The sequence below is a fragment of the Poromitra crassiceps genome (genome assembly GCF_964638095.1).
Source record: "Poromitra crassiceps genome assembly, chromosome: 6".
Taxonomy (NCBI): Eukaryota; Metazoa; Chordata; class Actinopteri; order Beryciformes; family Melamphaidae; genus Poromitra; species Poromitra crassiceps.
In genome coordinates, this window is record NC_139627.1 from 55,176,056 (window position 1) to 55,199,815 (window position 23,760).

Below are 23,760 nucleotides of genomic sequence, written 5' to 3' on the forward strand. Positions count from 1 at the left end.
GCTGTCTGTCAATGGTATGAAACTTCATTGGCTGACCAGTCTCCTAAGTGGACGTGGCAGTGGCACAGATACAGGAAGTGACTGGAAGTTGGGGTGTCTTTATTTAGATTAAAGGTCTCTGGTTTCACTAGCAAAATGCTAAAAAGTAAATTGGCCCCTCCCCCGTCTCAGGAAGTGATGTTTCAGTAGGCAAAGTTCCTCATTCTACATAAGTCTCAACAATAAAGAAACAACAAACTGTAAGACACAATGAAAAGTAAGGCAGACAGCCAGGCAAAAACAAAGTAGTAAATACTACATGAGATCACCTAAAATGCAGCTATTAATAAGCAATAATAAGCAATAAACAACAAACCAAAATAATGGGCATGGGCAATACATAAATGTGGATTGATCGATTAATCAAATAAGTAATTCAATAAAGTAAAGTAGAGTGTGGCCCTCTCCCTTGGGTACACCCTGAACATCCAGGTGTTGTGGCTGGAGCTGTGTTAAGAGTGTGGCCCTCTCCCTCAGGTACACCCTGAACATCCAGGTGTTGTGGCTGGAGCTGTGTTAAGAGTGTGGCCCTCTCCCTCAGGTACACCCTGAACATCCAGGTGTTGTGGCTGGAGCTGTGTTAAGAGTGTGGCCCTCTCCCTCAGGTACACCCTGAACATCCTGGAGGACCTGGGTGACGGGCAAAAGGTGACGGACGACACCATCGTGACCTGGGTCAACGGCACGCTCACACAGGCCGGCAAGGCAACCATCTCTGGCTTCAAGGTAGCACATCTCCACAACATTAACCATCTCTGGCTTCAAGGTAGCACATCTCCACAACATTGACAAACTAGACCCCAGTGTGAGAACTAACTTTTATTTTTTTTATTCTTGATTCAGGGATAACAGGGTTTTAATTACAAAGACTTGCATCGATACAGTAGAGAATATTGACAAAATGATGTCACTATACACATAATACCATTGTCTCTTTCCTTCCAGAAATGTTATATATATATATATATATATATATATATATATATATATATATATATATATATATATATCACAGACTTGTAGAACTTTGTATAGGCTGAGAAAGGTAGATGTGTCTACATAGAGTTGGGAGAGGTTTCAATAAATCAATAAGAGGAGCCAAAGAAGGACGGTAGGAGAGGAGGAAAAACCAAGTTTTGTTAATACAAATAAACAAGAACAAATAATTTTTTTCCCATCAAATATATTTCATTTACCAAATCTATCTAGAAGGAAACTCTCCTAAAGGCCAGTGGGTGTGCTGATTTAAATCTGCACTAGGCAGCTTGCACTTTAGGCCCCAAGCAACATCAGGAGTCAACCGTTTTTGACAGTTTGAAGGACTTCACTGCGTAGAAATTCCAGGAATTGGACATTTCCAGATGATAGTTTGTAATCCTATGCCCAGTTCAGAATGGTTCACTCATTCATTCGCTCACTCACTTTTACCCATGATGCACTTTTGATCATATAAACTATATGGGGACCAAACGAGTTACAGACATGACCTCACTCTTCTTCTCTTTTGGTAAACACAACCGCATTGCATTTGTCACCTTATTTTTGGCGGCCATTTTTGCCTGATCTGCCTGATGGGTGCTTCTTCCGGTGTGATAGACTATTTTAACTTGACAAAAAAAACGTCTACGAGGATTTTACAGCAGAGCCATTCTGCTCTACAGCCGTGTCGTTCGGGTGCTGGGATAACGTAATGCGTTATGGGTAGTCGGCTAGTGTAGCTAATGCTAGCGGCTAGCGTTAGTTACTTTACATGGCAGTAAAACGCCACCGAATGACCAAATTGATTTAACTTTTAACCATTTCGAGTAACGCTGTTTCCATACGGACCCCCAGCGTTGGTTAGTTGTTTATAACGTGACTATATTTATAACTTTTATAACGTGCTCCAGCTTCCGGTTTATAATTCGGGTCTGCAGCATAGGTCTGCAGCCGAGTATAACAAAGGAAATGGCAAGCTGCAACAATAAGTCACGTTAAACCGGACCTTGTACCCACAATTATTCTTTACAGTGGGGCATTCAAAAATAAGGTGGATAGTGAATCAAATTAACAGTTGAGAATTCGGGCACTAGTAAAAGAAAAAAAGAAAAAGAAAAAAAGGCGAACACACTATATAGTCCATTATTTCTGTAATAGGGCCCAGTTTCAAACAGGGCTCAAAATCTCTGTGTAATCCAGTGGTGCAGACTGGAAAAACCAGGAGAGAAGTTTAGAGGATAAAGTAGTAATTTCTGTGTGTGTGTGTGTGTGTGTGTGTGTGTGTGTGTGTGTGTGTGTGTGTGCGTGTGCGTGCGTGTGTGCGCGTGCAGGATGGGTCGATCAGCAGCAGTATGCCGGTTCTGGACCTGATCGATGCCATCCACCCCGGGTGCATCCGCTACGACCTGCTGAAGGCAGAAGACCTGACCGAGGAAGAGAAACTCAACAACGCAAAGTACACACAGCTTTTACCTCCTCTCAACATTCACCTGGCCTCTTTCTCATCTTTGGACATTTCTCCCGGGTTTGACAGTAGGCTATCATTTAGTCCAGAGGGGACTTCCACAGGAACATGAGCAGGGGACTTCCACAGAGGAACAGGGGATTATGAGAGACGGCTGAACAAGACCATATCTAGTCTCATATCCGCATATCCGACATCTAAGACCATATTATCTAGTCTCATATCACAATATTACCACATCCAACATAAGACCATACAGTATATAGTCTCATATCACCATATCCAACATCTAAGACCATATCTCATGTCTCATATCACCATATCCAACGTTTCATTCTGCGGGAGGCGAGACAAACAGAATGTGAGTTCACAGATCCGGATGGTTTTAACCAGGCTAGTAGGGCTGGGGGATATTGTTGTAATCAAGATAACCATAAAGGTTGTTCTCAATATCGATATGTATCACGATATGGTTCATGTATGCTGAATCACGTTAAATAATACAATTAATGTTTATCTCATTGAACCGAATGGTAATATTAGGTGTGACAAAAGAAACAAATATTCAAATAATATTCCTACCATAGCCTACCTCATTTTACCCGAGTTTTTACGTCAAATTGGTTTGTCATCATCCATTTAGACAGCAGAAATGTGTCACAATATTAAAACACAGTATCTTCATATCATCACAATGTGATTCCACTGAAAGATGATAAACGATAATATTGAATTATTGCCCAGCCCTCGGTTTAGGTAAGTAACTAACAGTGGTTAGCACTAACAGTGGTTAGCATCTTGGTTGGGGTTAGGGTTATGGTTTGGGTCCGGATTTGAATCAGGTCTCGTTTTCGCCACTCCCACCCATTCTCCATAGTGCGACTTTGACCTACTTAAACCTCAGACTGTTATTACATTCTAGACCGCTGGGGGGTCACCATGAGGCGACCTCCAGACGGTCTGACGGTCCTTCTTCGACATACCTTTCATGTCGGCAATAAGGACATGTAATGCAATAAGGTGTATTTTAATGCCCCAGGAGTGAGACCGGGTTAGGTTTGGCAGACCTGTACTGTTAACATATAGTATGTTACATCCTGATGCCATGATAACACTCGCTTGAATTTATTTTCCCTGTATACTGAATTTTATTATTTCGAAATTCAAATAGTCACATAGTCACAATAGACAGTCTGGAAACACAAATATTTGTCCATACTATTTTCCAGACCTGGAAAATACTCAAATCAAATTCCATACTTTTCCATACTTGTGTAGGAACCCTGGTATAGCTCTTCTTCTTATTGCTCTATCCTCACTGGTGTTTCCAGGTACGCCATCTCCATGGCGAGGAAGATGGGCGCCCGGGTGTACGCCCTGCCCGAGGACCTGGTGGAGGTCAACCCCAAGATGGTGATGACGGTGTTCGCCTGCCTCATGGCTCGCGGCATGAAGAGAGCCTAAAGCCCAGCTTTAGCCCTGCCCACTCCCTCCGACCATCGGTGTCCTGTGGGAACCTGGCATCTCCAAATGTATACAAGGTGTCACACAGGACAGTGACCATCCCAATACAGCTACGGTACACATTTCTGAATGGTGCTGATGTCCAATTAAAGGAAGGCTTTACCGATTTTTAACCCGCTTTGTATCATTATAAACTCGCTAATATAAGCAGATTGACAGCGCTGACCTTCTCTGTGTTTTCCACACTGAGAAATATCCATTTCTTCTGCCTGCGGAAACTCTGACCCCCGCCAGCTGGTATGAGGGCCTTAATGCTCGTTAAGGCCCTCAATGCCATTCTCCATCATGTGTACATACAGAAAAAATAAAAAGAAACAATCTGTAGTTGGACCAGCCGCCCTCGAGCAACAGCTGTTCATTTCCGCGTCCACAGAAGTGCAGAGCTCGGAAAGCATGAAGTCAAGGTACAGGCTATCAATTTGCACGTATTACTGACAATTGTAATGATATACGAAGCATGTTGAAAATCGGCAAAGCCTTCCTTTAAGGTGCCACTAAGGGGCGCAAAGAGACATGTGAAGAAAAAATGAGTTATATTAGCTTTCACATCCACTGCTGATTTCTCTAGGACCATTAGGGCTGGAAAATCCCTGCTGATTTCTCTAGGACCATTAGGGCTGGAAAATCACTGCTGATTTCTCTAGGACCATTAGGGCAGGGAAATCCTTCAGTTAACATTTTAGGGGATTCCTTGAAAAGCAAACTGGAGCTTTAGTATTACAAACATTTGTCAGAGGCAGAAATAAGAAGCCAAAGAAACCGTCTTCCAAAGTTCAAGTTATCTAACTGCCATCTAACAGAGGAGAGCTGTTAGAATTTACACCCCCACCCCCCCGTCTACTTTGACTGCTGTCTGCTGGTTTAGAGCCACAACATATTTCAGCCTTTGTCTGTTCATCACAGTCGTTTCCAAAGTCAGTACTTTTTGCAAAATGTATTCTAGCAATAAAATGATTTTTGTATGAAAAGACGTGTCCTGATTTGTTTCTGTAGCCTACAGTCCTCTAACAGCTGTGTGGGCCGATTTCAGCCATGGGCAGAGGTGGGCATTGCCCCACCCAGAGCAATCTAGATTGCTATCTATCTATCTATCTATCTATCTATCTATCTATCTATCTATCTATCTATCTATCTATCTATCTATCTATCTATCTATCTATCTATCTATCTATCTATCTATCATCTATCTATCTATCTATCTATCTATCTATCTATCTATCTATCTATCTATCTATCTATCTATCTATCTATCTATCTATCTATCTATCTATCTAGATATCTATTATACGGCTCTGGCCCCACCTAGCTCTGGCCCCACCCAGACATGAGTCTTGCCCACCCAATCAAAAGTTAGCAAAATATGTTTATTTTCACCCCCAGCCAATGGAAAAATTGCACAGAAAATACCAGTAGCGATTCTAGCTTCTGATTGGGTGGGCACTGAGCTTCAGCCCGCCTCCAGAGCTCTGAGACAGACTCATTGGACAGACCCGACTGTCGGTCTCCGCTGCCCAGACCCAACTGTGGAGATGTGTCTGTCAGCAGACCCCTACCTAAAGACACGCCCCCAGCAGTAGAGAACCAATCGGCGATTAGTATTCTTCCACACACACCATGGTGACTTTTCTAGGAAGAAATGATCTTTCTCCCAGTTCGTGAATGCTGTGCTGCTAGCGAAAGCTCATAGCTTGACGTACATTACATTACGTAAGGGTTAATGCCCGACGAGGTGTACATTATCACTTTTTAAGGGACGACGCGGAGGCGTGAACCGTCCGAGGCGAAGCCGAGGATGGTTTGCCTCCGCGAAGTCCCTTAAAAAGTGATAATGTACACCTCGAAGGGCATTAACCCGCTTATACCATGGTCACTTGCCAACAAAACAATAAGACCAGTCATTTATATTTCCATGTGTAATAAATAAAGCAATCTAAATGGCTAAATGTCTGTTATTCATACTGTAAATCAGTCTTCCACGAAATAAAATAGTCCCTCCCACCTCCACCAATCTCCGTTTTAAAGCCGACTCAAACGTTAACTTCATCACAGGAATGCAGGTTTAACGATGTTTTGCGTTCTACATTAAATGAAGACATTACCGTTTGGCTGCTTGCTTTATTTTGTATGATAGATACTGTAGCGTATTGGCCAAGTATATTAACATTTAAGAGCGAAGAGTTTCAGGAAGTGAAAAGTGCAGCGGGGGCTCGCACTGCATGCATCTCTCTCTCTCTCTCTCTCTCTCTCTCTCTCTCTCTCTCTCTCTCTCTCTCTCTCTCTCTCTCTCTCTCTCTCTCTCTCTCTCTCTCTCTCTCTCTCTCTAAGGGCTCGCCCCCGCTCGTGCACGAGCCGAGGGAAATATCCTCTTTGTCACCGAGAAGAGCCTGGTGACGCGAGGTTAAAAATCTCCGAAACGAAAATCAAAATAGTAAATAAGAGTTATTTTTGATAAACTGAGCACACAGGGGTGATTTAAATACTTACTTTGACCGAGTCAATTTTTTTCTCAACATCCAAAATTGTCATATTAACCCTTAACAGGGGTATAGAGCTCAAACTGCTCTCCTGATAACACTGATGAAACTATGGCGCATTGATATGAACGGTGAACAGACCATTTAGCTAGGTGTCCATTATCACTGTACAATATCACTTTTTAATGGACACCTTGCAGCCAATCAGAATCGAGTATTCACCCAGACCATGGTATAATGAGAATTAGTCAAGGGTTAGGCTATATAAAAACAGTGTCATTTACTCATTCTAACACAAGTGACATGTATTTGAAATGAAATATGTATCAGTATGTGGTGTTTGCCCAGCCCTTCATTGGGAAATGCAGCTTTATGGAGTGGAGATGGTCTTCAGAAACTTTGATGAGATTGACAGTAAGTAAACATTGTTTCAGATACATGGTGGAGTGGAGTTGTGGAAAAGTGTGTGTGAGTTTGGAAGAGGAGTGCACCACTAGGTGGAGACATGCATCCATAGCAGTGTTGATTTCGTAGACGAAAACTATTAGGAAAAATGTTAGTCGACTACCTATTTTCACTGGTGAAAACTAGACTAAAAATGTTAGGGAGGGACAAATTGGGAAGAGATCCAATCAGAAGAGAAGAAGTTAAACATCTGTGTCTGTATTGCACATTCAAACAATTCCAGAATAACAGATTAATATATCTTTACAATAAGTTTGGAAATTCGAATGAATAGTTACGGTTTTCTTTGACTAAGATGAGATGAAAATACTTAGACACTTAGTCGACGAAAACTTGACTAAATAAAATCAGGATGAGGTTGACTAATATGATAACAGCTTAAGAGTAAGTGGGTTATAGCTCACTCAGATAAACATGTGAATGTTGTGTGATATGCAAAGGTTGTTGGTTCAATCCCAGCCTCAGGCAATTTCTTAAAAAGAACTCACATTATAAGCTGCAGCAGTGATCCTTTTTTATCATCACCAGTAGTTTGAACACTGATAGAAATAAGCTGATGAAGGAGACTAGTCAGTCCCTGACTCTAGCTCAACTCACTGGTACAAATCTCACCTGTCTCACTCTTTATGCTCTGTGTTATTGTCAGTGTGAATACAGTGTGTAGAAATTAGAAGCTTAATTCCCAACAGCTCATAGCTCAGTCGGCTGAGCAGCTGTGTCACTGTCTCTGTCTGACAGTTAGGCTGTTGGTTCGATTCCCGATGGAAGATACATATTACAGCACTGCCCTGTCTTTAACATCACAGGCAGATACACAGAGCGACACAGCGCCTCCTACAGATCCACAGAAATGGACTCTGTGGACAGACTGCAAAGAGATCCAGACATGTCATATACTGAGTCTAGAGCAGTTTTTCAAAAAGTTATTTTACACCTTACGGCAGCCAGCACCTGACACACCAACACAAAACGTACTTCCGATGTCAGTAAAATTTCAGCTCTCTGTGGTTTTCTGTCTCATAACCCTCAGCTCATGTCTCTGAAGAGGTCAGGGGGGGAGAACATCCCCCCCCTTAGCTCCAGGCAGTGCCAGCTGAACGGGATTAGAACCCACAACCTCTGGCCCCAGTGTCACTGTGTGTATTATTCCTTCACACCACCAGCTGCCCTTCACACTCACAGCTCTTCTCCGGGCGCTCTTGTCTCTTCCCTCTGCCTGTCACATTCAAAACTGACTGAGGCTTGAACCCACGACCGCAAAAGTGGCTGAGGTCTCAATATTGCCAGGCAGCAAGCCTACTGTGCCACCAAGTCAGACTGGTTGAACTGTTGACATTCAAAACTGACTGAGGATCAAACCCACAACCTCAAAAGTCACTGAGGCTCAAACCCACAAGCACTAAACTGCTAGACAGCAATCCAACTCTCTGAGCTAGTGGGTCATAGTGATTAAGACTAGAAGATTAAAGTATAGTCTTTATGCATCTTAAAATATGTTTTGAAGGAAACTTTTAAGTTGAATAGTATTTGATTTATATTAATATGACGTGTTATTCGCCTTGCACAGAAAACCTTTTACTTTTATACTTAAGTACATTTCAGAGCCTGTACTTTTTTCCTTTTACTTGAGTAATTAAGTTGAATCAGTACTTCTGCTTTACCAGTCTTTTTTTACACTAATAACTGCACTTCTACTTAATCAGAGCAACAATGTGATTAAATTTGGAATGACAAGAAAAAATTACACGTCTGTGCAATAGGCTAAGTAGGCCTAAATAACTCAGATATAGGGTCTGCAATTGTAACGTTCCATATAGACCAAATCAGCGGGATGTTTACATTTACTTCCGGGTACCCCTGAGGTCCACACATTATAATGGCGGTGGACGGCACAAACTGACATGTTGAAGACAAAAACAGACAAAGAAGACAAAAATGGTTCGTCCGTGTTGTGTTGTTGTTTAATATCATTCATAACAACACTTTCACTAACGTTAGTGGAGACCAGACTAGCTAATTTACCTGTTGGACCAGACTAGAGTAGACTTGAAGCTAAATTAAATTGACCTGGCGTCAGTAGCTCTGTCTGTACCAGGCTCTTTCTCGCCGAGAAGAGCCTGGTGACGCGAGGTTACTCTGTCTGTAACGTAAAAAAACAGCGAGTTTGACAGACAAACAAACTTTATTAGCTAGCTAACACTACATAAAACAAACACAGAAGAAAGGCTAGATACGTCGGACAAGCATGTTTACCAACCGTTTAACCATTTAAATTGAAAGTAGTCGGCCGAAAACAACGAGAGGGTTTGACAGCATTTATATGACAACACGCACATTTAAACCTGCCGCCTTTCCCAAGTGGTACCCGGAAGTAAATTTGTTTACATGGTGACGTCACGGTGATTTGGTCTATAATGAAGTATCTCATGCTTGTTGATTTAATGATTGTTTTGCACCTGCTGCTCACATTTGAGATACTTCTGGCTCGCCTGGAAAGAAGGTGGGAGCAGCCGAGTACAGTCAGCCAATCAGAGGCAGAGAGGGGCGGGTCATGCCTTCGCCATCATGGGAAAAAAATATCGCCTCCTGTACCGTCCACAAGCACTGCTCCGACTTTGAATAGGACTACTGTAAATATAATAGTTTTGAAGGCTAAATGGCAAGTATAGTTTGTTGTCTCACTGGATTAGTCTTTAATTTGATTTGAGAAATAAGCTCATCCAATGAAAATAAATGCTATGAAGTTGATTATTTTAAACTGGATGAAGGATTTCTATTTATTTTTAGGGTAAGTCAATCTGCTTTCAAAGTTGTTTTCTTTGTCACTTTTCATTTTGAGTTTGAATAAGACAGTCTTGGAAATATAGCAATAGTTTTGTAAATAGGTAGTTTGTAGCCTTGTAGAATAGTTTTGATAATTATAGTCTTGTAAACATTGGCCTGTCACCTGAGTGAAAGTTCCTACTTACAGTTTGAGTTTGGTGACCCAAAACAGAATGGTGACACCTACTGGAACAATTTAGTGTCCCCAATTACACTTAACTCTGGAAATGGCTTCTACGCCCTGCTTCAAATCATTCTTTATAAATTAGAATATAATGCAATTTAATCCCCATCCCCGAACCCACAACCTCTGGCAACCTACCTCCAAAGTTGCCCCCTACCAGCCCACCCTAATGTAGCAGGCTCAAATCGGGCCTGCTGTGTCCTACTGAATAGTGGCCTTCAGCAATATGCACACACACATGCATACCTACATACTGTACACACACACACACACACACACACACACACACACACACACACACACACTCAAAGAGAAATGAAAGCAGACAGACAACCTGAAAGCATCACTTCAACAGTCTGTTTAATCAAACAAAACTTGCAAAGCATCAATTTCCTAAACAACATTAGTTTAAAAAAAAATATTTGGGAAATGTGTGCGTCCGTTTTTCTTCTTCCAGAAAGGAGAGGAGGGAAAAACCGCAACAGAGTCCAGCCAGAGAGCAGGGAGTCCGTCTGGAGAATATCACCAAATATGTCCAGTCTCACTTCTCAAAAACATCTCATCGGGTTCTGCTTGAGACAGGAGTGACCGACACCGACATGAACGATGATGAGAGCAGAGCGCCTTCTGTCAGCTCTGAGCGTGATGGGGGGGGGGGGGGGGGGGGGGGCTTTATTCGGCAGCTCAGGCCTGTCTTCCCCTCTACACGGTGACTCTGTGGGAGCGTTATTTGGCAGGCTCGAGCCTGGGCGGTGGGGGTTTGTGTGGGGGCGTTATTTGGCAGGCTTGGCCTCGACGAGGTTCTCTCCGGTCTCCAGGGTCTTGAGCAGGCGGAACAGGCCGGCGGCCTCGCGGATGCGACTGAACTGGATGCAGAAGGCCTGGACCTCGATGAACAGGTCCTGCACGTTGATGATCTTGTTGCGGATCAGAGACTGGAGGAAGACGCACACCAGGCGCACCAGGCGGTTCTGCAACAAACACATCAGTAATCAGGGCTGCGTATTGTTTTGGGTTTGAAACCGTTCTGATTCAGCCTCATCAATTCCCCGAATCTGAATGATTCTCGTTTCCGATTGTTTGAGGGGCGGGGTCAAAACAGGTCACATGCTTATGTTACAGAAGAAGAAAAACGTCATATTCAGTCATGTTCATATTCGCAATTTACTTCAGTTTACGGTTTATAGAACCTGTAAATTAATTTCATAGTTTAATTTAGTTATTAAATGATGTATGTAAGGGTTAATGCACGATGAGGTGTACAGTATCACTTTTTAAGGGACGACGCGAGAGGTGTGAACCGTCCGAGGCGAAGCCGAGGATGGTTGCCTCCTCGAAGTCCCTTAAAAAGTGATACTGTACACCTCGAAGTGCATTAACCCGCTTATACCATGGTCACTTGCCAACAAAACAATAAGACCAGTCATTTATATTTCCATGTGTAATAAATAAAGCAATCTAAATGGCTAAATGTCTGTTATTCATACTGTAAATCAGTCTTCCACGAAATAAAATAGTCCCTCCCACCTCTACCACCCTCCGTTTTAAAGCCGACTCAAACGCTAACTTTATCACAGGAATGCGGGTTTAACGATGTTTTGCGTTCTACATTAAATGAAGACATTACCGTTTGGCCGCTTGCTTTATTTTGTATGATAGATACGTATTGGCCAAGTATATTAACATTTAAGAGCGAAGAGTTTCAGGAAGTGACGAGAATGGATTCAAGTGAAATGCAGAGAGGTTGTCTCTCTCTCTCTCTCTCTCTCTCTCTCTCTCTCTCTGTCAAAGGCCCGGCTCGCGCCGGGCTCGCCCCCGAGGGAAATCTCCTCTTTCTCGCCGAGAAGAGCCTGGTGACGCGAGGTTAGAAATCTCCGAAACGAAAATCAAAATTGTAAATAAGAGTTATTTTTGATAAACTGAGCACACGGGTGATTTAAATAGTTACTTTGACCGACTAAATTTTTTTCTCAACTTCCAAAATTGTCATATTAACCCTTAGAGCTCAAACAGCTCTCTTGATACCACTGTTGAAACTATGGTGCATTGATATGAATGGTGAACAGACCATTTGGCTGAATGACTTTACCAACTGTACATTATCACTTTTTAATGGACACCCTGCAGCCAATCAGAATCGAGTATTCACCCAGACCATGGTATAAGATTCAATAATGATCTGTTCGTTATTTTTCATTCACCGACAGAATGATGATTCCAATCTTTCTTACTTTATGCACAATCTGCATTTGTTTATATATTTATTTTCAATTTGAATTGGATATGATCTGATAATAAGACACCTAGCATGGGAAGTGTTAGCAGGCGGAGAATGGGAAAGTTACCCTCAGAGGACTGATCAGAGGTCAGTTGTGTCATTTCCCTGATGAAGTTGAGGTTGTGAAATTGGTGTCCCAGAAACAGAGTAAGCATTTTGTCAACGACGTAGACGATAAATATACTAGACACGCATTTAGGTTGAGCTTAATATACCAAGAGTTTCTCTATACAGGCTAATGTCATGATCCCAGAGTTTAAAACTGAAGGTAGTGGCCTTCCAAGTCGTACTAAGCTAGTACTAAGGGGTGGGAATCAACGGATGCCCCACCACGATGCGATTATTATCATGATACTTAAGTCACGATACGATAGTATTGTGATTAGGGATGGGCATCGAATTTCGAATTTTCGTTGTTATTATCAAGGTCGACTTTTATTATTGAAAGTCGAAATTCGAAAATAATCTTTTTTTTTTTTTTTTTTAGTGAAATGTTGCATTGTCTCCCCTGATTCTAAGTATAGTCGAATCGCTTGGTTTGAGCAAGTAAAACAATTTTTATAAGCATTTTAAGCAAGGTTTATGGAAAAATGAATGGCGGATGAAATCCCATGAAGAGGGAGAGGGGGTGACTTTGGCACCCCTTTGGCACTCAGACCTGAGCCTACTAAATATTTAATGAACCACTCATGATTGTCAAAACTGTTTTTTATTTTCGAAAATGTAACATACATGTATCATGTAACATGTTCTTTACTTCAGTGGTGCAATGCTTGTTTGAGCTAAAAATCCACAGCAGAAGCTTTTTCTATTAATTAACAAAGCCTTAGACTTAGAATCAGGGGAGACAATGCAACATTTCACTCACAAAAAAAAAGAAAATTACATTTTTAATTTGTTTTACATTTTTATTTTTATTTTCAAATTTCGATTAAAAGTCGACTTTGGCCAGCGAATTTCGAATAGTGTTTTTGCTAGAAATGCCCATCCCTAATTGTGATATTGCGATATATTGAGTATTGCGATATATTGCAATTTATTACCTTTTTTCAACTCCAAATTATGTCCTTGAAAGGAAAAAAACTTGGTCAACATGTGTTTTATCTAATGAGATACAGTTTCCAGTCTGTTCATCTTACTTCAATCATTTTTACTGCAGCAAAATGGGATTGTCAAGCATGCATTTGATAATTTATATGATAAAGTATCGCGATACCTGGCATTTGTGCGATACGATATATTTCCATATGTTGAGTTTTTCTTCTTTCTTTCTTTTTTTGCATGCTGAGTAAGCTTTACCTCAAAGGTAAATTATGATTATTATTCCAGTGTTTTGTGTTGTTCTCTGTACCTGCATATATTTGTCTTTGATCTGCTCACAGGTGGAGATACAGTTGGAGATGTAGAGGTGGATGAACTCTGGGGGAAGGTCTACCGCTGTAGTCAGCCTGGACACACAGACACACAGGGTTTAGTCAAGGGTTTGTCACAACATCGTTTGATCTTGAAGTTCTAAATCAAAAGTATACCTAATTATTGTAGTAACCAAATTAATATTGCATAATTGTAAAATAGGCCTAGAGAAATGATTCAGTTTTGGATTGGGCTGTTTTGTCTTGCGTGGGACTCTTACTGCACCTCACAACTTGGTTTTTCACTTTGAGAAACATGTCGAAGAGGCTCTCTGAGAGACAAGTCATCACAAAAACAAAATATATTAATATTAATAACCTAAATTTAAATTTAAATAGGGGAAAAAAGAATTTGTAAAAAAATAAAAACGGATTTCACATGGGCCTACATGAAACGTATCAGAGCTTGACTCGGTGCTGATTGGCTCCCTGACTAAAGAATCTGCCCAATCAGGCCAGTTTGCAAAGGTTTTCAATTACAGTAAAAAAAAAAAAATCCAAAACAGCAGTGAAAAATGCATGGCGGATATTATGGGATCTAGAAGCAGAAATGTTCATCAGGTCATCTATATGACTAACACCGCCCCCTATGGACCAATCAGAAGAACCATTCTTTGTGTCCAAGTTATGAGTTACGAGGACTATCAAAGAGCCAAATTAGAAAAAGGTTGACCAATGTATGCCTGTCTACAGAATACAACATATTAGGACTAGGAAAAGATAAGAATGGCAAGGACATAAATGATCAGAACACAGAAAATGCAACCACAGGTAATTACAAGCTACAATGATTAGTAGATTAATAGATTCGTCTATCGACAGAAAATTAATGGCCAACTATTTTTTACAACCCATTAACGGTTTAGACCAATTTTTAAGAAAGAAAAATACAATCTGGTTCCAGCTTCTCAAATGTGAATATTCTCTGGTTTCTTTACGTCGCTTTCACATATAAGCTGTTTGGTCCACTTTAACCGCGCCAGAGTTCGTTTCCTCGGATAGTGCGGTTTGTTTGGGGTGGTGTGAAAGCGCAAACGAACTCTGTGGCGAAACAAACAAACGAACTCTGGTCCGCTTGAAAACGTGGCTCTCAGTTCGCTTCCAAGTGAACCCTGGCGCGGTTCGTTTGTTGTGTGAAAGCAACCCGGACTAAACACAAGAGCGCCAGTGCATCTGATGCACTCATGCAGTGCATCATGAGTAGAAGACGGTAGAAGAGAGCAAAACAAACACTGCAGCGTGCACACGTGTACAGTACCTGCGCGCCGCGTCGTGACCTACGTCGTCATAACATCATCACATTTCTCAACAGCTGGCTGGCTTGCCTGTCTCCTTCGGTACGTAGGCTACTTGTTTCATCTGCAGAATGAAATGTTCAACAGCTTGCTGCCTCATCTGCTGCTCATATTGGGCACATTCTTGTTAAATAATTATTTGATATTAACACCAAAGTAAAACCAGAAATCCCAATATCGCAGGACTGGTTTGTGTTTTGCGGATTCACTTGTGTTGTTCAGTCAGCCCACAGCCAGGCTAGAAGCCTGCTGAAGAGAGGAGAGATTTCCCTTCTCTATTCTGTCCAATAGATGAGTGACTGTTTCGACCATGTGACATTGTTCAGAAAGTTTGCTGCGCTTGTGACAAATTGCTGTGTGAAAGTGAACCAAACCAAATGAAAATCGCAACAATGTTGCAACTTCACGGCCCCGAATCGCCCCGAGTGACAGAGTCCACCAGCTTATATGTGAAAGATTCCCTTTGGGTTGTGGACTGTTGGTCAGGACAAAAGAAGACATTGGAGGATGTCATGTTGGGCTTTGGCGGAAAAGTGTGCTCCATTTTGTGACATTTTATAGACCAAACGTCTAATCGATTAATCAAGAAAATAACGACAGATCAATAATTGTTAGTTACAGCCTTACAGAAAATGTTGATTTATTGTTCTTCTCATAGAACTGTGCAAGGGTTTTGCACTGTTTGCACTCCATAGGCTCCTCACCTGTTGACCACCTCCATGGAGTGCAGAGACATATCCATGTTGACGAGTACGGAGAAGTACTCCGTGATCTGGCTGCTCTGCATCAGCTTCAGCAGCATCTCGATGGCCACCAGCGGGTTGTTCTCCACCAGGTCCGGCAGCTTGGCCGGAGACAGCCCGATGTGGTACACCAGCTTTGGGTCTCTCTCCAGCTCAACCAGCAGCTACAGGGAGAGGGGAGGGAGGGAGAGATGTGAGGGTGAAAAGAAAAATGATGCTTTTGGATTGAATATATTTGAGAGGAGGTGTCATACAGAGAGAATATATTTGAGAGGAGGTGTCATACAGAGATAATATATTTGAGAGGAGGTGTCATACAGAGATAATATATTTGAGAGGAGGTGTCATACAGAGAGAATCTATTTGAGAGGAGGTGTCATACAGAGAGAATATATTTGAGAGGAGGTGTCATACAGAGAGAATATATTTGAGAGGTGTCATACAGAGAGAATATATTTGAGAGGAGGTGTCATACAGAGAGAATATATTTGAGAGGTGTCATACAGAGAGAATCTATTTGAGAGGTGTCATACAGAGATAATATATTTGAGAGGAGGTGTCATACAGAGATAATATATTTGAGAGGAGGTGTCATACAGAGAGAATATATTTGAGAGGTGTCATACAGAGAGAATATATTTGAGAGGTGTCATACAGAGATAATCTATTTGAGAGGAGGTGTCGTACAGAGAGAATATATTTGAGAGGAGGTGTCATACAGAGAGAATATATTTGAGAGGAGGTGTCATACAGAGAGAATATATTTGAGAGGTGTCATACAGAGATAATCTATTTGAGAGGAGGTGTCATACAGAGAGAATATATTTGAGAGGAGGTGTCATACAGAGAGAATATATTTGAGAGGTGTCATACAGAGATAATCTATTTGAGAGGAGGTGTCATACAGAGAGAAAGGAGGGAGACATTCAGATACACACTAGAGGAAAGTGGAGGGAGGGAGAGAGAGAGAGACAAAGGAGAACAGAACAAGACACAGACACTAACTACCCTAACCTTAACCTGAACTAACTTAACCTGAACTAACTACATAGCAACCAAATAATCGATAGCTAATGTACAGCCTAACCTGCGCAGGGTTTTCCATAAGCGCCGGGTGCCGGCTAATGAGCCATTTATTCAACAATTTCCAGCCGATTACTTTTTGTTTGAATTAAAGTCAGCGTCACTTTAAATATCTCCCTCCTTTCTGTGTGAACTCTCACATTACATTACATTACATTACGTCATTTGGCAGACGCTTTTATCCAAAGCGACTTACAATAACACATTTTTTGTGAGCAATAGAGCAATCAACTATGGAGCACAGTCTATGACAACTACAACTTCTGAAGGAACAGTGGTACAAGTTTAGGTTGTCTCACTGACGTTGTTACGTCATCACAACGTCATTTTGACTTGACTAACGTTATCATCAACTCATCATGGTTTGTCATCTGGCTTGTGTCAGCTGTACACACAGCACTGTCTAACTTCTATCTGTGTGGACATGTTGCTGCAGTGTTTGTATGCACACACAGGTCGGATTCGAACCCGTGTCGGCCGCGCGAAGGACCGAGCCTCCGTGGTACGCGTGCTACCAGGTGAGCACAAGCTGTTCATTTCTTTACCAGGAGGAGACTGAGTCTGCACACCACATACTGTGGAACCAGGAGACTGAGCCTGCACACCACATACTGTGGAACCAGGAGACTGAGCCTGCACACCACATACTGTGGAACCAGGAGACTGAGTCTGCACACCACATACTGTGGAACCAGGAGACTGAGCCTGCACACCACATACTGTGGAACCAGGAGACTGAGCCTGCACACCACATACTGTGGAACCAGGAGACTGAGCCTGCACACCACATACTGTGGAACCAGGAGACTGAGTCTGCACACCACATACTGTGGAACCAGGAGACTGAGCCTGCACACCACATACTGTGGAACCAGGAGGAGACTGAGCCTGCACACCACATACTGTGGAACCAGGAGGAGGCTGAGTCTGCACACCACATACTGTGGAACCAGGAGGAGACTGAGTCTGCACACCACATACTGTGGAACCAGGAGACTGAGCCTGCACAACACATACTGTGGAACCAGGAGACTGAGCCTGCACACCACATACTGTGGAACCAGGAGGAGACTGAGCCTGCACACCACATACTGTGGAACCAGGAGACTGAGTCTGCACACCACATACTGTGGAACCAGGAGGAGACTGAGTCTGCACACCACATACTGTGGAACCAGGAGACTGAGTCTGCACACCACATACTGTGGAACCAGGAGACTGAGCCTGCACAACACATACTGTGGAACCAGGAGACTGAGTCTGCACACCACATACTGTGGAACCAGGAGACTGAGCCTGCACACCACATACTGTGGAACCAGGAGACTGAGTCTGCACACCACATACTGTGGAACCAGGAGACTGAGCCTGCACAACACATACTGTGGAACCAGGAGACTGAGCCTGCACACCACATACTGTGGAACCAGGAGGAGACTGAGTCTGCACACCACATACTGTGGAACCAGGAGACTGAGCCTGCACACCACATACTGTGGAACCAGGAGGAGACTGAGCCTGCACACCACATACTGTGGAACCAGGAGGAGGCTGAGTCTGCACACCACATACTGTGGAACCAGGAGGAGACTGAGTCTGCACACCACATACTGTGGAACCAGGAGACTGAGCCTGCACAACACATACTGTGGAACCAGGAGACTGAGCCTGCACACCACATACTGTGGAACCAGGAGGAGACTGAGCCTGCACACCACATACTGTGGAACCAGGAGACTGAGTCTGCACACCACATACTGTGGAACCAGGAGGAGACTGAGTCTGCACACCACATACTGTGGAACCAGGAGACTGAGTCTGCACACCACATACTGTGGAACCAGGAGACTGAGCCTGCACAACACATACTGTGGAACCAGGAGACTGAGTCTGCACACCACATACTGTGGAACCAGGAGACTGAGCCTGCACACCACATACTGTGGAACCAGGAGACTGAGTCTGCACACCACATACTGTGGAACCAGGAGACTGAGCCTGCACAACACATACTGTGGAACCAGGAGACTGAGCCTGCACACCACATACTGTGGAACCAGGAGGAGACTGAGTCTGCACACCACATACTGTGGAACCAGGAGACTGAGCCTGCACACCACATACTGTGGAACCAGGAGGAGACTGAGTCTGCACACCACATACTGTGGAACCAGGAGACTGAGCCTGCACACCACATACTGTGGAACCAGGAGACCGAGTCTGCACACCACATACTGTGGAACCAGGAGGAGACTGAGCCTGCACACCACATAATGTGGAACCAAGAGGAGACTGAGTCTGCACACCACATACTGTGGAACCAGGAGACTGAGTCTGCACACCACATACTGTGGAACCAGGAGGAGACTGAGCCTGCACACCACATAATGTGGAACCAAGAGGAGACTGAGTCTGCACACCACATACTGTGGAACCAGGAGACTGAGTCTGCACACCACATACTGTGGAACCAGGAGGAGACTGAGCCTGCACACCACATAATGTGGAACCAAGAGGAGACTGAGTCTGCACACCACATACTGTGGAACCAGGAGACTGAGTCTGCACACCACATACTGTGGAACCAGGAGGAGACTGAGCCTGCACACTAGGGATGTTCATCAATTATCGAAAATCGATCGTTAAGGATTGGAATCGATCCTGTGGCATTTGGATCGATTTTTTAATTATTAAAAAAAAAAAAAAAAAATTTTTTTTTTTTTTTTTTTTTTTTTTTTTTGACTAGGTTTGGGTGGAATTCGTTCCTCCTCGCCCCACTCCATTGCACAGCCGACTAACGTGAGGTGGAGCTTCATATAGTCTCTAGTTTTCTGGCTGGGCACGGGCCTTTGTGCCAACAAAACTGTTTTAAACATGAGAAATTCACACCGGCATGCGCCGGGGACAGCAGTGTTGGAGAGGAGACACATTGAAATAAAGAGTTCATTGAGGAGAACACGTTGTCTTTCGTATTTTCTACCATAGGCATTCATTTTGTTAAAAAAAAAAAAAAAAAAAAAAAAAAAAAATTGAAAATATTGAAAATTTTCTAAGTATTAATAAAATCGATAATCGATAATTGATCGTTAATTCTCACCGATTATCGATTTTGGAAAATTTTCAAAATGAACATCCCTACTGCACACCACATAATGTGGAACCAAGAGGAGACTGAGTCTGCACACCACATACTGTGGAACCAAGAGGAGACTGAGTCTGCACACCACATACTGTGGAACCAGGAGGAGACTGAGCCTGCACACCACATACTGTGGAACCAGGAGACTGAGCCTGCACACCACATACTGTGGAACCAGGAGACTGAGTCTGCACACCACATACTGTGGAACCAGGAGGAGACTGAGTCTGCACACCACATACTGTGGAACCAGGAGACTGAGTCTGTACACCACATACTGTGGAACCAGGAGGAGACTGAGCCTGTACACCACATACTGTGGAACCAGGAGACTGAGTCTGCACACCACATACTGTGGAACCAGGAGACTGAGCCTGCACACCACATACTGTGGAACCAGGAGACTGAGTCTGCACACCACATACTGTGGAACCAGGAGACTGAGCCTGCACACCACATACTGTGGAACCAGGAGTCATATCTCCTGTGGCCCATGTTTTGTTTTGTTTCCGATTTCCCCCCCTCCCCCATTTTCTCCCCAATTGTACTTGGCCAATTTCCCCCTGCTGCCCCGGTCGCTGCTCCGCCCTCGGGGAGAGCCGTAGACTAGCACCACGCTTCCTCCGAGACAATGCAGTTGCCAGCCGCTTCTTTTCACCTGACAGCGGGAGCTTCACCAGCAGGACGTAGCACGGGGGAGGATCACGCTATTCCCACCAGTTCCCTTCCCCCCCGAACAGGCGCCTCCCGACCGACCAGAGGCGGCGCTACTGCAGCGACCAGGACAAATACCCTCAATCTACTGCAGCGACCAGGACAAATACCCTCAATCTACTGCAGCGACCAGGACAAATACCCTCAATCTACTGCAGTGACCAGGACAAATACCCTCAATCTACTGCAGCGACCAGGACAAATACCCTCAATCTACTGCAGCGACCAGGACAAATACCCTCAATCTACTGCAGCGACCAGGACAAATACCCTCAATCTACTGCAGCGACCAGGACAAATACCCTCAATCTACTGCAGCGACCAGGACAAATACCCTCAATCTACTGCAGGGACCAGGACAAATACCCTCAATCTACTGCAGCGACCAGGACAAATACCCTCAATCTACTGCAGTGACCAGGACAAATACCCTCAATCTACTGCAGCGACCAGGACAAATACCCTCAATCTACTGCAGTGACCAGGACAAATACCCTCAATCGGGCTTCCCACCCGCAGACACCAGCCAATCGTGCCTACGGACTCTCCTGTGGCCCATGTTGAGAGAAACACCTGTGGTGGCTCTTCTCTTCTAAACAGGTGTCAACCTGCAGAGAAACACCTGTGGTGGCTCTTCTCTTCTAAACAGGTGTCAACCTGCAGAGAAACACCTGTGGTGGCTCTTCTCTTCTAAACAGGTGTCAACCTGCAGAGAAACACCTGTGGTGGCTCTTCTCTTCTAAACAGGTGTCAACCTGCAGAGAAACACCTGTGGTGGCTCTTCTCTTCTAAACGGGTGTCAACCTGCAGAGAAACACCTGTGGTGGCTCTTCTCTTCTAAACAGGTGTCAACCTGCAGAGAAACACCTGTGGTGGCTCTTCTCTTCTAAACGGGTGTCAACCTGCAGAGAAACACCTGTGGTGGCTCTTCTCTTCTAAACAGGTGTCAACCTGCAGAGAAACACCTGTGGTGGCTCTTCTCTTCTAAACGGGTGTCAACCTGCATACGCAGCTCAGCCATAAACATCACATCTGGCACGTCTCACACATTCCAAACATGTCAACAGTTTTGCAGGCATACATTTGAGTGACTGAGAGTTGATTTGAGTTGTCCACAACTTAACTCAAATCAACTGTCAAACTAAATGAATGCTGGGAAACTGTTGAGTTTTCGGATGTGTGAGATAATGTGCAAAAACAAACAAGTGTTGTTTTTCCAGTGGAGTGTCCCTTTAAGACAATTTCACAAGACCTTTTATTATCAAATGTGTATTAAGACATTTGCAGGAAAGGGAGTGTGTGAGATTTCTATTTCAGAGGGAAAGAAACACACGAGGCGTTACATTTCAGAAGAGAGTGAGAGACCCAGACAGGATTTCTCATGCATGTAGTTTTCATTCAAACAAGATGTAAATGCACTGAGAGTGTGTTAGTGGACTACAATAACCATAATACATTGCATCTATCACATACTGCAATAGTGCTTTGAGTTACAACATTTGGAGTTTCTCAGAATTAAGCACCCCCGCCGGCTCTGTTGGTTTTGAAAAGTAAGGAGGAGGATATCAGCTTTCACAACAGCCTATCAGCATTCGGGAAAGGTAAGGGAGCATGACTAACTGAAAAGCAGAAGAACAGCGCCCTCTTGCTGTAGAGGCTGACCACTACTACTACTACTGTGGTGTATTGACAGTAACGACACTAAAGAAAGAATGTGTTGGATGAGCAGTCTGACCTGTGACTGCTGCTGGGCGGACAGCGGGCTCTTGAAGGCCTTGGACATGATTCGTTTGATCTCCAACCCGGTGCTGTTCTTCACACACATGGAGCGGTCCCACCGCACACTGTGGTCCGGCTCGGTGGGGTTCAGCCAGGCCAGCTCGTCCTCACACACGTGGAGAGGAGGAGGCGGCCGGATGAACTCAGGACGGAAGTGACCTGAGGAGGAGGGAACACACACTGAGAGTGACCTGAGGAGGAGGGAACACACACTGAGAGTGACCTGAGGAGGGAACACACGCTGAGAGTGACCTGAGGAGGAGGGAACACACACTGAGAGTGACCTGAGGAGGAGGGAACACACACTGAGAGTGACCTGAGGAGGAGGGAACACACACTGAGAGTGACCTGAGGAGGAGGGAACACACACTGAGAGTGACCTGAGGAGGAGGGAACACACACTGAGAGTGACCTGAGGAGGGAACACACACTGAGAGTGACCTGAGGAGGAGGGAACACACACTGAGAGTGACCTGAGGAGGGAACACACACTGAGAGTGACCTGAGGAGGGAACACACACTGAGAGTGACCTGAGGAGGGAACACACACTGAGAGTGACCTGAGGAGGAGGGAACACACACTGAGAGTGACCTGAGGAGGGAACACACACTGAGAGTGACCTGAGGAGGAGGGAACACACACTGAGAGTGACCTGAGGAGGAGGGAACACACGCTGAGAGTGACCTGAGGAGGAGGGAACACACACTGAGAGTGACCTGAGGAGGGAACACACACTGAGAGTGACCTGAGGAGGGAACACACACTGAGAGTGACCTGAGGAGGAGGGAACACACACTGAGAGTGACCTGAGGAGGGAACACACGCTGAGAGTGACCTGAGGAGGAGGGAACACACGCTGAGAGTGACCTGAGGAGGAGGGAACACACACTGAGAGTGACCTGAGGAGGAGGGAACACACACTGAGAGTGACCTGAGGAGGAGGGAACACACACTGAGAGTGACCTGAGGAGGAGGGAACACACACTGAGAGTGACCTGAGGAGGGAACACACGCTGAGAGTGACCTGAGGAGGGAACACACGCTGAGAGTGACCTGAGGAGGAGGGAACACACACTGAGAGTGACCTGAGGAGGGAACACACGCTGAGAGTGACCTGAGGAGGAGGGAACACACACTGAGAGTGACCTGAGGAGGAGGGAACACACACTGAGAGTGACCTGAGGAGGGAACACACACTGAGAGTGACCTGAGGAGGAGGGAACACACACTGAGAGTGACCTGAGGAGGAGGGAACACACACTGAGAGTGACCTGAGGAGGAGGGAACACACACTGAGAGTGACCTGAGGAGGAGGGAACACACGCTGAGAGTGACCTGAGGAGGAGGGAACACACACTGAGAGT

General features: G+C 44.3%; 2 protein-coding genes across 2 annotated transcripts in view; one reads left to right on the forward strand and one right to left on the reverse strand.

Annotated features, from left to right (window-relative positions):
• Positions 1 to 4,968, forward strand: part of lcp1 (lymphocyte cytosolic protein 1 (L-plastin)) — a 37,770-nt gene extending 32,802 nt beyond the window's left edge. The window contains exons 14-16 of the mRNA XM_083638705.1: positions 645 to 765; positions 2,349 to 2,473; positions 3,814 to 4,968. Of these exons, the coding sequence (XP_083494831.1) occupies positions 645 to 765; positions 2,349 to 2,473; positions 3,814 to 3,946 (379 nt within the window). The 3' untranslated portion in view covers positions 3,947 to 4,968. The remainder of the gene's footprint in view (positions 1 to 644; positions 766 to 2,348; positions 2,474 to 3,813) is intronic.
• Positions 4,969 to 10,294: 5,326 nt separating this feature from the next.
• The window catches only part of cnot11 (CCR4-NOT transcription complex, subunit 11), a 31,148-nt gene continuing 17,682 nt past the window's right edge, over positions 10,295 to 23,760 (reverse strand). The window contains exons 5-8 of the mRNA XM_083638372.1: positions 22,352 to 22,554; positions 15,642 to 15,844; positions 13,582 to 13,678; positions 10,295 to 10,923 (exon numbers count right to left, since the gene is read on the reverse strand). Coding sequence (XP_083494498.1) covers positions 10,726 to 10,923; positions 13,582 to 13,678; positions 15,642 to 15,844; positions 22,352 to 22,554 — 701 coding nt within the window. The 3' untranslated portion in view covers positions 10,295 to 10,725. The remainder of the gene's footprint in view (positions 10,924 to 13,581; positions 13,679 to 15,641; positions 15,845 to 22,351; positions 22,555 to 23,760) is intronic.